Genomic DNA, 15,725 nt, shown 5'->3' with positions numbered 1-15,725 from the left:
ACAAGCCAGGCAGACGGGAGAGCGGCTTCTGCGCCTCCCTTCCAGGTCCCGTCACCCCTCGCCGGGCTTGTCACAGCAGCAAGTTCACACGCAGGGGGCAGAATGAGCCTAAGTCACGGGACCCCTTTGAACAGCCCCGCCGCAACCGCCCCTCGCCATCCAGCGCATTTACTCTCCGTCTCCCTCAGGCCTCGCCTCACCCCTCCCCTCCGGCAGCCCTAGAGACCGCCTCCCCCCTGCCAGCGCCGGCCGCCCCGGGCCTGGCACTACAGACCCCCTGCCGGCCCGCCCGCCGCCCACATACCCGCCCCGCGGGACCGAGCCCCTAACGGGCCGCGGGCGGACGAGCCTCACCACGGCAGCCTCCTCGGCAGAACATTCCAGCAAGTTCCTGTCAATAGCCTGAACCTCCGTCTCCAAGTCCGACGCCATCTTCCTCCCCCCTCCACCAGCACCGCCAAGTAGGTGACACCCGGAACCGGACCCAGCCGGCCTCCCTGCGGGGAGAACCCACTTCCGCTTCTCCCCCTCCCCCCGCCGCCGGGCGGCGTATAACAGCCCTCCCCCTCCCGCCACGGGGACGCCATCATGGGTCGCCGGTGCATTGTGGGGGATGTAGTCTTTCTCCTGGCGCTGGTGCTCTGTCGCTCAGGGAGGTAAGGCGGCTCTCCCCTCTGGCTGGCTGGCGTCATAACTTTCCTGGTCGCTCTCCCCTCCCCTCCCCCACATATATGGCCCAGGGCTTTGAGGCCCTAAGCACTGCAGCTTGGCGGCATCAGGGGGCTGTGCCTCATGTCAGCTTAGAGGTGTGTTGCTTCTTGTCCTCAGCAATGCAACACCTGTAATGTTAGCTTACACACACACACACACACTTTCCAGGGTTATCTCCAATCGCAAGTGGTCAAAAATCAGGAGCCCAGGCCTCCAAAAATCCAGAGATTATTAAAAAATATCTTTTGGCTCAGTTGATTCGTTTTCTAGTTTTTAAGCCTTTAGTGTGAATGTGGGTCCCAAGGTTTTTCTCCACAACTAGGACGGCTAGAAATTTGCTTTTTTCCTCCTTTTGTTTAATTGCATGAATCCAGGAGTTGGGGCTTTAAGACAAGTACAAATAGTGCAAAGGTTAGCAATGCTGTAAACATACTCTCCTGCAAGTTGTTCTGTGACTCCTAAAGGACTCCTAGATCATCTAGTCTTAAGTAGTTTAGTAGCATTGACCCCAAACCTTCCATTCCAGAAACATAGGCCTCTCTCATTTGAGCTACCGCACAGTCTCCATTACAGGTATTTTCTCATATATGCTTCAATCTGTCTCCTCTAGGTCATTCAAAGCATATATCACTGTGGTATTTAGAGGTTTGTCTACTTGCACTGGTGTAATAAAAGATGAGATGGTAAACCATTTTAGTTAAATCAATGTAACTTTGTGTGTGGACCCTAACAATGGTTTAAATCTAGTTTTTAGCAGTTTAGGTGCAAGCTACATTGGTTTAACATCACATGTTCAGTTAATCTGGTGCAATTTTGTGTGTAGACCAGTCCTAAATGCCATACACTAATTAGAGATTATTATTTAAATTATCAGGTTTCAGAGTAGCAGCCGTGTTAGTCTGTATCCGCAAAAAGAAAAGGAGTACTTGTGGCACCTTAGAGACTAACAAATTTATTTGAGCATAAGCTTTCGTGAGCTACAGCTCACTTCATAGGATGCATGCAGTGGAAAATACAGAGGGGAGATTTATATACACAGAGAACATGAAACAATGGGTGTTACCATACACACTGTAACAAGAGTGATCAGGGAAGGTGAGCTATTACCAGCAAGAGAGCGGGGAGGAGGGGGTGGGGGAGGGAAAGGTTACAGGGTGTATGGTAACACCCGTTGTTTCATGTTCTCTGTGTATATAAATCCCCCACTGTATTTTCCACTGCATGCATCCGATGAAGTGAGCTGTAGCTCACGAAAGCTTATGCTCAAATAAATTTGTTAGTCTCTAAGGTGCCACAAGTACTCCTTTTCTTTTTATTTAAATTGTGGTACTGAACAGATACTGCAAACCGGGATTAGGGTCCCATCATTCTAGGCACTGTACAAATAACACAAAGGCAATCTCTGCTCCAGAGAGTTCACAATCCAGGATTTAATGTGCAACAGGTGAATACACAGACAAATAGGTAGGAAGTAGAGGGCAAGGGAGAGACAGATGTGATTATATAAGGTAGTAGTCACAGATGGTGGTGATTTGTACTAATCACAACAATGGTAGATATTAAGGAGGGAGTAAAAAGATAACAATGTGTGTTAGCAATTTTCCACCAGTCTCTTTTGATCCTTGTGTGCATGTTTGTTGGTTTTGTTGTTGTTGTTTCTTCTTTCTTTTTCCTCCCCTTCAGTTTCCCCAACTAATGACCAAATTGCAAACTCTTCAGGGCAGATAGCCTATCTTTCATTTGTTTGTAAAGCAACAAATATACTTATGGCAGTGTATTATTATTAATAATATATACATAAGTTTGGCCTTATGCCGTAACAAGATAACCCTTGAACAATTTGACATTTCATCCAGTAGAGGGCATCAGTGTATATCATATACATACATACATGGACACACACAAGACATGGTATGTTATGCAAGCATTGCTTGATGGAGATTCATGGTTTCAGAACTCACTTGGTTGTGGTTTTTGTCAGTGATATGTGTGTGTTAAAAGAGTGTGAAATTTGCTTTGGAGTTTCACTGGGCTTTTAGAATAACAGGGAAGACAGAACTCTGGGAGAGTTTGCCTTCAGTAACTGGAAGAGGATTGCCTGGGTCATAGCTGGGCAGAACAGATAAATGAATGGCCTTTGGAATATTTATTTTGACTTTCAACCTTGTGAGAATAAGTTTGCTTTTGTTCTTAATTTATCAGGGATGTATGTTTTAACCTAGTGCATTTTATTAATTTTTTCAGTGCTGCTTTCTCAATAAAAGTCCATGGAATGCCAAAAGTCCTTCTGGAATCATGGATTTTTTTTTTTTCAAACTATCTGTAATGTCCATTCCACCTTCTATTCATGAGTTGCAGGTGCATAAGGCATATGGGATGTGGCCTCTCCCAGAAGGAAGGGAGAGGAAAAAAAGCTACATGACATAATGAGATGCCCTTCTTTCTGTGATAAGCATGGAAAAAGCAATAAAACCCCTGTGATCTGGTCATGTGAGAGGTACCACGCTTTGCATATGAAGGAATGGGATCTAAACAGCAATGTAATCTGTATATCTGTTACTTCAACACGAGTGTAACATCTTCCTGGATATAATGTTTCAGACCTTTTGTGGTCATGTCTTTACCTTTCTACTTCTGAAATATTATTAGAATTCAGAAACATCATACTTGAATTTGAGGAGTCATACTGCCCAGCCTTCTTTTCCCATCCTCTGAGAAGGCATCACAGTGCAGAGAAGAGACCAACAGGAGTTAACGTTAATAGGATTAGAATGCATTCTCTATGGTAGCTTCCTGCAGGTCTACAACATATCCTTAGCTCTAACCCCACAGAAACCTGATCCTGCAGCCTATAGTCCTTTAGGATGTGTGCACACACAATGTCTTTTAGGATTATTTTACCTCCTTGCTTACCCGCTAGTTACCAGCGTGTCTTCTTTCATAGCCTCTGTCCTTAAAAGCCATTATTTGTACTTCTGGGTGAATTCCTGAATTCTATTATACAACAGCATTTTAGTAAGTATTATCTTTGTTAAACAAATAAAAGTTAAATACACCATGTAAATAAATAAACTAAATACTAATTATTCAAATAGTGATTGAACATTCCCATATAAAATCGGTTTTGATCTGTGAAATCTGAAATATCTTAGGACCTACCTACCTTAAATATTCTTTCCCCCTTACCACAACTGAGATCAGCAGATATGCTCAAGCTGAAATCCTGCTGTTATAATGAGAAAGGGCTGCTAGCAGGGCAAATTTCACTAAAGGGGCTCTCTGGTTTTGGAATGTGCTCCCTGCTTGGTCCAAAATAGCTTGAATCAGATGATCTTCAAGGCCTGTTGCAAGGCTTATCTTTTCCCCAGACATTTGAAAACAGGAATGGGGAAATTGTAATGGAAAGAAATTGTTGGAGATGGAAACTGAGCTTTTAAGTTGCTGGTTTGGTGGTTGTTGACTGTATTGAAGTTGACTGAAGTAGTTCAGTTATGTTAGAGTACTAACTTAAAAATACTTACAAAATATGTCAGTAATGCCTAGAGTATATGGCTAGGAGCCATTTTTATAGATCCAGATAAATAAAATGCAATTTATTCTTCTCCCACATTAACATTTTATTCGGGTAGTAATAAAGAAAACTGTTCGGTCTCAGGAGATTGACTCAGGCTTGCATTCTGATCATTATGAAAGATTCTTCTTTGTTCCTCTTAGCCGGGTTGGATGACAAAATAAGTGACCTTTTTCAAACAATGTTTACTTCCTTGTCTGGTTTTTAAAACAAGTGTGCTATTGTAACTTCTTAATTGGTTTTGCACCTAAAACAAATTATCAGCATTTTATTTTCATTTGGTTGATATCAAACACCTGTGTATAAAGTCCTGCTCCTGCAAAGATTTATTGTATGCTTAACTTTATGCACATAAATAGTGCCATTCGAAGCGAAAGTGAAGCATGTGTGTAAGTCTTTGCAGGAGCAGGACGTACATCTCTTACAGCAATGATTTTGACAGAACAGTTTGCTCAGTCATCTTTATGTAATATTAAAAGGCCTCATAGTTAGATTTCAATGACCAAAATAATGACTTTGCATTGCAAATGTAGATTAATTTAAGATGCATTCATTTACATATTTTTTCTCACTAGTGCCAATTGGAGAGGTGTACAGTCACAGTCTACTATCATTTTCTTAGTTAAGACTAACCTAGAAGTCAATACTGGAAAAACAGATTTGTCAATCCTATTTACAAATTCTCTTTCTTGTCTTGTCCAAAATAGCATCTGTGATGTTATCTGATTAGAATATGACCATATAGAGCATTGTTGCAACCACTGTTATATATTTGCAGCAAATATTGTACAAAGGTTGTCGAGTGAGGTGTCTATGAAAAGGTTATGTTTTGCTGGTTACGATTATGCTATCTGTATGCATATGTCATTTTTGTATGTGAAGTTATAAGTATTGGAATATCCACCAGTTTTATGGGAATTGTCTGCCCCATTCTTTGCAGTTCATCCTAATTGAGTGACAATAGTTATCCCCCACTGGGACACTGGTCACAGCCAAATTTGGCATGTAAGATATCTGCACAAATGTTATAATTTGCCAGATATGGTAATCTTGTTTATATGTTTGCATCACCTTTGTATTATGAGTTATAGATATGTATGTATGTCTGTATTTCAGACTTGTGCTATGATTCTGGGTGACACCCCCAGACAGTTTGGCATCAGCACTGCTTGCTGCTTGATGGTCCGTTATGGACCATCAGCTATACAATTGACCCATTGAGAGAAGGCAGATACACATTATGACTCAGCAAGGCATGCATGGACATGCCCATGGAAAGAACTCTAATAGGTGCTGGGCAGCTTGTGTCTGAAACAAAGGAAGCACAGGCTGCATGGCAAAAGACTATAAAAGGCAGCTGCACCTTCTCCATTTTGTCTTCAATTCTGCTTCTTACCTCTGGAGGAACTTTGCGACAAACTGAAGCTCTGAACAAAGGACTGAATGACCCATCCAAGCTGTGGATGTACTCCAGAAACTTGACTTAAGCCAGCAGTTTATTCCATCACTGCTACAAGCCTGAACCAACATCTTTTCCATTATTGTATGTAATTGATTCCTTTTACCAATTTTTAACTCTCTTCTTTCTTTCTTTTTATAAATAAACCTTTAATTTTAGATACAAAAGGATTGGCATCAGCGTGATTTTTGGGTAAGATCTAAGTTTTATATTGACCTGGGTGTGTGTGGTTGGTCCTTTGGGATCAGAAGAACCTATTATTTGATGAGACTGGTTGTAAAGAACCACTCATCTCTGAATCCAGTGTTTTTGGTGGTGATATAAGAACTGGAATGCCTGAGGAAATTGCCTTTATGTTTTCTTGTTAGTCAGTGTGGTGAAATAGAAGTTTACTTCTGTGGCTGGTTTGGTAAATCTTATAAAAGAATAATCACCAGTTTTGGGTTGTGTTTGCCCTATTTCTCAGCAGTTTGTCCTAAATTTGGTATCCTCAGTTGTGACCCACTAAGGCACAGTTACAGCATCTCACCTCTAATAACATAAATTATAAAATTAATGTGAAATATGCAACCCAATAGTTGGTACATTGATAAGATACATTTCACAAAGCAAGACTTCCACAATTGACCATATATAATAAAAATATAAATAATTTTATTGGTGTATTTTAACAAGTTGATTCAAATTATTAACTCCATTTGAGTATTAACAATACTGTATGGCAGGCAGTGTGTAAACTAGAAAGTTTCTATTTTTACAATGGGTAGTAATACCATATTGGTAGTCCTTCCAGTGGTAAACCACAAGCGAGTTTATTTTCCCCAAGATTTTAGACACACTTTGAGGGGAAGGGGCAAGATATCAAATGGACAGTGTAAAAATATGGGATAAATTAAATAACAGTGGGAAGGATATAGGAGGAAATCTGTTTTTATATTAAAATTAAAAGTGGAGTAGAAAACATGAGCATAAATGTGGCCATTATCCTTTACAGCAGTGGTATTCAGCCTGGGGTTAGTAAGGTGGCACTTTATTAGGTAGCACAAGTATTACTAAGCAAACTGACCTGCATCTCAGTGAAGATTCTATCACAAGGGAATATGAGGAGAGACAATAGGATGGAAATACTCTCTCTCTCCTATCAGCCAGGGAATGGTGATGCTACATCTTCGTATCCTAATATCAGGGGTTCTCAACCTTTTTCTTTCTAAGTCCCCCCACCCCCAACATGCTATAAAAATTCCATGGCGCACTTGTGCCACAACAACTGTTTTTCTGCATACCCAGTAAATTAAAAGTCAGGGCTGGCATTAGGGGGAAGCCAAGGAAAGCAATTGCCAAGGGCCCCACACCATAGGGGTCCCCACGAAGCTAAGTTGCTCAGGCTTCAACTTTCTGCCCTGGGCCTTAGCAAGTCTAACACTGGCCCTGCTCTCTGGTTTATTTTGGTGTCCCCCTGAAACCTGCTCGTGACCCCCCAGGGGAGCCCTGGATCCCTGGTTGAGAACTGTTGCTAATATGATTTCAGCATGTCATGATGACATGATTTAGTCATGCAATGTCATGTCTTGCAAAACAATGTTAGACCATAGAATCATAGAAATGGAGGGGTGGAAGGGACCTTGAGAAAGAGCACAAGTATACCTAGATCATTTCTGGCTGATTTTTGTCTATCCTGTTCTTAAAAACAAACAATGACAGGGATTCCACAACCTCCCTTGAAAGCATATTCCAGTGCTTAACTATCCTTATAGTTAAAAAGTTTTTTCTATGCGTTTGTCTACACATAGAGTGCTGAAGCATATCTGGTGAAGGCGCTCTATTCCAACAGGAGAGAGCTCTCCCATCAGCATAATAAAACCACTTCCACGAGAGGTGGTAGCAGCTCTCCAACCAACATAGCACTGTCCATACCAGAGCTTATGTTGATGTAATTCATGTCACTCATAGGGGTGATTCACACTCCTGAATGACATGAATTATGCCAACATAAACTGTGGTGTAGATATAGCCTAATATCTAATCTAAATTTCCCTTGCTGCAGAATGGATTAAGTTGATTATTTCTTGTTCTACTGCCAGTGGACATAGAAAATAGTTGATTATCCTCTTTGTGACAGCACTTAACATATTTGAAGACTATTATCAAGTCTACCCTCAATCTTCGTTTCTTAAGATAAAACATACCTAATTTTTCCTTTGCCTAATAGGTCATGTTTTTCTAAACTTCTTTGCATTTTTGTTGCTCTCCTCTGGACTCTCTCCTATTTGTCCACATATTTTTTGTGGTGCATGGAATTGGACACAATACTCCAGCTCAGGCCTCACTGGTGCCTAGTAGAGCAGGACAACTCCTTCCCATGTCTTACAAACAACATTCTTGTTAATACACCCCAGAATTGTTAACTCATGTTAAATTTGTGACACACTATAACCACCAGATCCTTTTCTGCAGCACTACTACCTAGCCAGTTATTCCCCATTTTATCTTTGTGCATTTGATTCTTCCTTCCTAAGTGTACTGCTTTGCAATTATTTTCACTGATTTTTCTTTTTTTTCAAGCAAATTCTCCAGTTTGTCAAGGTTGTTTTGAATTCTAATCTTGACGTCTAACGTGCTTGCAACCCCTCTCTGCTTGGTGTCATCTGCAAATTTGATATGCATACTTTCTACTTCATTATCAAAGTCATCAATTAAAATATTGAATTAAAAATCCACTAATTATGTCCTCCCAGTTTGACAGTGAAGCACTGGTAGCTACTCTTTGAATATGTTTTTCAACCAGTTGTGCACCCACTTTATAGTACTTTAATCTAGACCACATTTCCCGGGTTTGTTTATGTGAATGTCATGTGGGACTCTGTCAAAACTTTACTAAAATCAAGATATATTACATCTATTGCTTCCCCCCATCCACTAGGCCCATAACTCTGTCAAAGAAGGAAATTAGGTTGGTTTGGCATGATTTGTTCTTGAGAAATCCATGTTGGTTATTACTTATCATCCTATTATCCTCCAGGTGCTTATAAATTGATTGTTCTGCAACTCTTTGCAACTCCATTTGATGACAACATGGATCTCCAGCTATTAGGTCAAAGTGCCATCCACTGTAGAGGGACAGAGGACAGATTTCATGTGTGAAAATACCTGTTTGCACAGGTATGTGGATCCAAATGCTGAAAGCATTGCAAACACAATTTTCTTCAAACAGATAAATTTCACTGGCAGGGACGTCCAGCAGGTCAGAACAGAGGCCCCATGATCTCTCTCGGTAGCTTCAAGTGCACTCCGCAGACCTCCAGACTTTGATGCCCACAATTCTGAGCTTTTTAACGGAATGAGCTGCATTTCGAAATCTTCAACACCCATCGACTGAAATACAGACCAATCCAATTTGCTCTTGTTGAACCTTTTAGGTTTAATTAGAAAAGAAAGCATTGGCCAAATTGCTGGAAATCTTGAAATTTATCAGAAAATTCTGATTCCAGTTCTTGCATGTACATTCTAATCTCAACGTCAAATGCAGTGCGCTGTTCCACGTGGCATGATAGTGATGTAAGCAACAAATCAGCACTTAAAAATATCCCAGTACAGTGGCGCTGGAACAATTTTTAAGGTGGGGGTGCTGAGCTGTGCCTTGTCTTGTCCCTGTGTGTACCCCTCACTGCCCCAGGCTGGGGCCAGTGGGCCCCAGCTGGGTGCGGCTGCAGAGCCCAGTGCCAGTGGCCAGGACCCCAGGCCGGCAGTGGGCTGAGCGGGGCCGGCGGATGGAACCCTGGCTGGCAGGGGGCTGGCAGCTGGTACCCCAGGCCAGCAGCGGAGCCCCCACGACTTGTGGCTGGAACCCTAGCTGGCAGGGTGTAGAACTGATCAATGAAATTGTTTTTAATTGTTCACTTTATTAATATAACTTCATAGGTAAAGTTTTATAAATGAAACAACATTCATTCATAAAACTGGTTACCCCAATAACTGCCTAATTGAGTTTCACTTTCAATCCAATTGCTGCTTAAATCACTGAAACTTACACTGTTTCAACATTGTAACTTCCACTCACTGTTTGTCATTCATTATAGTTGTCTATATTGTAACTTCTGTTCACTGTTTGCCATTCCTTACACTTGTCCATATTGTAACTCAAACTCCATTTTAAAATGCTCACTCCATTTTGTAAAAGCTTGCTGCAACCTTCATTTTTGCAAAACCCTGCTGTAATCTTATTAGTTTAGTTTAGATGTGTGAATGAGGTATGGATGGATGATGGAATCAACCTCCAGCCCCAGCCTGTCCTGATGAAATAAAGTGTAAACACCAATGGCTGAAGATGCAGACAACCCCCTGACAAAACAAGAAGAGTCCACCCTAAAAAGAAAAGAACAAAAGTCCAATTGAAGAAACATCAAAGCCAGGTCCTAGGCTGAAAGTCATGTCTGCAATTGACAGGTGATCAATTATACCGAAACCAGAGGCAGCATGACACAGCAAGACCTATAGACTCTGGATTCAAACTAAAGCCTACAGAAAGGATGGGTGAGATGGAAGACTTTGGACGGTAACATTCTGCTGCCAACATGGAAGGGCACCGGTGCATGCCCAACAGAGACCCAGCTCTTCCTTGTGCCCGGCTTTCCTGGCCAGTTAGCCGCCACAAGCTACGAACCCAAGCCACGAACTCAAGCTACATTCAGGACTGGTAACTATACAGCAGCTGCAGAACATTTGATGTGCGTGTGTGTGTGTGTGTACATAGATATTAGATATTAGTTATTCGTCATAAATCAAATTGTGTTATAATAAATGTGACATCTCGTCTTGTCCCCTGAAACGATCCTGTGTAGTTTTGTCTGCGTAACAAGGGGGCCGGCGGCCAGTACCCCAGGCCAGCAGCAGATGAACAATTGCTTTGATTTGCGGAATGGCTTGATCCTTTCAATGTAGAAGGCTAGCACCCTCCTGACGTCTAGGGAGTGGAACCTACACTCTTCCAACTTATGCGGCTTTGGAAGACAGGTAAGTAAATGTCCTGGCCCGTATGAAACTGTGAAACTACCCTTGGGAAGGAAAGCCGGGTGAGTCCACAGCTGGACCTGGTCTTTGTAAAAGACCGCATAGGGTGGTTCTGAGGTAAGTGCCCTAATCTCAGAGACCCGGTGGGTAGATGTTATTGCAACCAAGAACAAGGCTTTCTAGGAAAGGAGAAGGAAAGAGCAGGAAGCCAGAGGCTCAAAGGGAGGCCCCGTGAGCTGCGACTGCACAAGATTCAGGTCCCACCGAGGGACGCATTTCCTGATATGCAGGTAGAGGCGCTCGAAGCCCTGGAGGAACCGGGCAGTCCTGTCTTGGGTGAAAACCAACCTACCCTCGAGCGACTGATGGAAGGCCGAAATAGTGGCCAAGTGGACCTTGATAGATGAAAGGGAAAGGCCTTGGAGCTTGAGATGCAGAAGATAGTCCAAGATTAACTGCAATGAGGCCCACTCAGGCCAAATGCCTTTATCTGAGGTTTAACAAGCAAACCGTTTCCATTTGGCCAGGTAGGTCGCTCTCATGGAGGGCTTTCTGCTGCCCAACAGGACCTTTTGGACACCAGCTGAGCACTGCTGCTCCTCCACATTTAACCATGCAGCAGCCAAGCGTCAGGTGCACTGCCGCCAGGTTCGAATGCAGAAGACTGCTGTGGTTTTGGGACAGCAGGTCCGGCCTGAGCAGTAGCTGTAAGAGGACAGCCACTGAGAGGTCCAGAAGCATGCCGAACCAGTGCTGGTGCGGCCAAGCTGGTGCTATGAGGATCACCTTCACCTTATCCTGCTTGATCTTCATGAGGACGCTGTGAATTAAAGGCATACAACAGAGCGCCCAACCACAGGAGTAAAAAAGCATCCGACAGGGAGCTTCTCTTGATTCCCCCGCATCCAGCAGAAAATGTGGCATTTTCTGTTCTGCCTTGGATGTGAACCGGTCCACCTGGGGAGTCGTCCACCTCTGGAAGATGATGACCACTTCTGGATTGAGGGACCACTCATGGTGAGATGAGAAGGTCCTGCTGAGGCGATCTGCCAAAGCGTTCCTGGCCCCGGGTAGATGTGTGGCTGTACACAGAAGACCCAGAGCCTGAGAGCTTCTTGCAAAGGCCATACAATCTGACTCCGCCTTGCTTGTCGATATAGAACATAGCTGGTGTATTGTCCATCACGGCCCGGACCACCCTGCTATTTTATGTGAGGTAGAAAGGCTTAGCAGGTCTGATGAACCTCTCTGAGCTCCCTGATGTTGATGTGTGGGGAGCAATCATGACTCAATCAATGGCCTTGCGTGCTGAGATCACCCAGGTGGGCTCCCCACCCCAGGTTCAAGGCACTGGAGATGAGGGTCACTGATGGGGACAGAGCCACGAAGGGAACTCTTCCCCTCCCACCCCAACACCAATGCAGGATTCTGCCACCAGATGAGTGATGACAGTACATGGTCCAGGACCCTGACCACCCAGTCCATGCTCTGTCTGTTGGGTACATAGACCAAGGCCAGCCATACCTGAGACGGAGCCACACGTGTTGAGCCATGTAAGTGCATGCCACCATGTGACACAATAATCACAGGCATGCGAGAGGTTGGGCTTGCATGCATGAGATGAGGTCTGCCATGGCTTGGAACCAAGCCTCAGGGAGGAAGACTCTGGCCTGAGCAGAGTTGAGGACGACTCCAATGAACTCTATGCGTTGCACTGGACTTAAGGTCAACTTTTTTCTTATTTATTAACAGCCCCAGATCGTGACAGGTGGAACAAACCAGATTAAGATGCTGCCGCACTTGATCCCGGGACCAACTCTTTATTAGCCGGTCGTCGAAGTAGGGGTAAATTGAACACCCCGGTGCCTCAGGTAAGCAGCCATGGGCTCTGTGCACTTCGTGAATACTCTCGGGGCTGACGAGAGACTGAATGGCAATGCTGTGAATTGGAAATGGCACTGGCCCAGCCTAAAACAAAGGAAACGCCTGTGCCCTGGAAAAATGGAAATATGCGTCCTTCGAGTCGAGGGTGGCATACCACAATCCTGGACCCAGGGAGGGGATGATGGAGGCCAGGGAGACCATGCGAAACTTCAAATTCTTGAGAGACTTGTTGAAATGACATAGGTCCAAGATGGGTCTGAGGCCCCCTTTTGCTTTTGGGATCAGGAAGTAGCAGGAGTACATGTCTCGAGGGACCTCCTCCACCGCTCCCAGGTGCAGGAAGTTCTCGACCTCTTGGACGAGGAGTTGCTTGTGAGAAGGGTCCCTGAAGTGGGACAGGGAGGGACGGTTGGTCACAAACTGCAGGGTGTAACCTGGGGATATTACTTTGAGCACCCCACAGTCTAAGGTCAGCCAAGACAAGGCCGACCAGAACATGCGGAGTCAGTCGAGGAAAGAGTGGGAGGGTGGATCCTGGGAGGAAGAAGTGACATACTTTGGGTATATGGTGGGAAAGGGCCAGGCATGCTCCTTGGTGGACAAGGTACAAGCCCTGAGAGACTGCCCCATCCCTATGACCAAGAAGCAGGTAAGGCAGTTCCTCAGGCTAGTAGGGTACTATTGATGCTTCATACCAGTTTTCACCATCCTAGCTGTCCCCCCTTTCAGACCTCATGAAGAACTCTCGGCCATGGAGTGGTCCGAGGACTGCGAGAGGGCCTTCCAGACTCTGAAGGAATGGCTAAGCCAGGAGTCAGTCCTGTTTCATGCTGACTTTGCAAGGACAGAACCCTTTTGCGGGGGCACTTGACCCCACATGTCACCCCTACACCTTGCCTCTGCCTGCTTCTCTTCAATATTTATTGAGACCCCTGGGAGAGACAGTGAAATGCAATGAAGTTAGCTGCCAATGGTATGCTGATGACAGTCAACTATATATCTCATTCTTAACTGATGCAACCATCACCACTACTAATATGTCAGAATGCCTACAGGATATTAGCTTTTGGTTGTAGAACAGTTGGCCCAAGCTGAACCAAGGCAAGACTGAAGTGATGCTGTTTGGAAAGAGGAAGCACTTCAAAGAGCTGGCCATGATGTTGTGTCCACCTCTTTTCAAAATTATACAGCCTCCATTTCTCAGAGTGGTCCAAAGCCTCAGTCATAGAATCCTAGGACTGGAAGGGACCTTGAGATGTCACCTAGTCTAGTTCCTTGCATTCATGTCTGACTCACTCATCACTAAGATTAGATGACCAGGTAGTATCAATTTCCAAAAATGCCTTCTTTCACCTCCAGTTTGCTAGAAATCTTTGTCCCTTCCTCTCAAAGGTGACCTGGCCACAGTAATCCATGCATTTGTCATATGCAGACTGGATTACTGTAAGTCACTGTATCTGCAGCTGAATGTCAAGACAATGCACTGGGTCCATCTGGTACAGAATATGTTTGCCCACCTTTACGGTGGCTCAGGTCACCATGAGCACATCAGACCACAGAGGGGTGGAAAACAAGATGGGCAATGTCTGCATTGAGTAGCAACCACTTAAGGTAGCTTTACCTACTAACACAGCCTCCAGATTTTTTCACAAGGGAATGGAAATCATGCTTAAATCCAGACCTGTGGGTGCTACATAAGGCAAAGTGTGAATCCTCTCCTCTCCCCCCGACCACCTGTCAAAGGTGGGGGGAAGGAGTGAATAAGGGCTTGGCTACACTTGTGAGCTACAGCGCAATAAAGGAGCTCCAGACGCACTACCCGTCCACACTGGCAAGGCACGTAGAGCACTCTGAATCCGCGGCTACAACACTGCGGGTACTCCACCTCGGTGAGTGGAATAACATTTGCTGCGCCTTGGCTACAACAGCTGGGCGTCATTGTGAACAAGGCGTTGCATTACTGTGCTCTGATCAGCCTCTGGAAATGTCCCATAATCCCCTTAAGTCAAGTGGCCACTCTTGTCATTGTTTTTGAATCGCTGTAGGAATGCAGATGTGGCCTTTCAAAGCTCTGTTTCTGGCAGCCGGCATGCTTATCTGCTCCGATACAAAGCAACCATTACTGTGGAATGCTGTGTGTGAGAGGGGCAGGGGGAAGGGGGGGAATCTGCTGCTGTCTGAACTTACAAGACAGCATGCTGACTTGCTCTCAGCCCCCCCCCCCAAAACCTGCTCTCTCTCCTCCCACATACACACAACACACTCCCTGTCACACTCCACCCCCCCCCCATTTGAAAAGTACATTGCAGTCACTTGCATGCTGGGATAGCTGCCCATAATGCACCACGCCCAATGCCGCTGCAAGTGCCGCAAATGTGGCCACTCCAGTGCGCTTGAAGCGGTCAGTGTGGACAGACTGCCGCGCTTTCCCTACTGCGCTCTACGAAGGCTGGTTTAACTCAAAGTGCTCTACATCTGCAAGTGTAGTCATGCCCTAAGTTACCTGGGACTATAGGAAAATGAAAAAGTTCCTCATTTTAAACAATTCTCCCCTCCATCATCACAACAGAGTCAGCATAAATTAAAGCTGCCTGTAGCAGGTTTAATTTAGATTCTAGCAAGGGAGTCTAACGTAACGGTACCAACTCCTCTCTTTTGCCTTTTCTCCTTTCTCTTTCACTCCCCATTTTTAAAGGCTAAACAGTTTTTAAAAGTGGGAGGAAAAAACCCTGAAGAACTGGCCTTTCTATGTCCAAAGCAATACCCTACGCATTTATACGTATTAGACAATTTTAAACACTTAGGCAATTTTATAGTGCAATGTTACTTTTGAATATACATCATTAGGTAAAATACTTGAAATACAGCCAAAGGTAGGAGGAAAAGACATTTAAGTGTAGTATGCCCATGTTTTGCTTTTCAGAGATGTGTTTAATGATGTCTCCAGCAGACCAGCTTCATCCATTTTCCAAACATTCACTTGTTTATTTCAAGAATGGTCTGAATTATAAACAGGCATTAAATCATCTCAAAGCCCTAATACATTGTAATGAAGTATTGTAAACCATGTAGTATGTTGGTTTAAACAAAGTA

The 15,725-nt window shown here is 44.2% G+C and overlaps 1 protein-coding gene across 8 annotated transcripts in view; it reads right to left on the bottom strand.

The window, feature by feature from the left end:
* Positions 1-483, bottom strand: part of UBR2 (ubiquitin protein ligase E3 component n-recognin 2) — a 124,526-nt gene extending 124,043 nt beyond the window's left edge. For 7 of the 8 annotated variants that reach the window (XM_077813828.1, XM_077813827.1, XM_077813826.1 and 4 more), the window contains exon 1: positions 355-483. In XM_077813828.1, coding sequence (XP_077669954.1) covers positions 355-432 — 78 coding nt within the window. In that variant the 5' untranslated portion in view covers positions 433-483. The remainder of the gene's footprint in view (positions 1-354) is intronic. The other variant, XM_077813829.1, reaches the window with a different exon arrangement.
* Between the last annotated feature and the right edge of the window lie 15,242 nt (positions 484-15,725).

This window comes from Eretmochelys imbricata, chromosome 3 (assembly GCF_965152235.1).
Source record: "Eretmochelys imbricata isolate rEreImb1 chromosome 3, rEreImb1.hap1, whole genome shotgun sequence".
Lineage (NCBI taxonomy): Eukaryota > Metazoa > Chordata > Testudines > Cheloniidae > Eretmochelys > Eretmochelys imbricata.
This window is presented reverse-complemented; position numbering and strand designations above follow the sequence as displayed.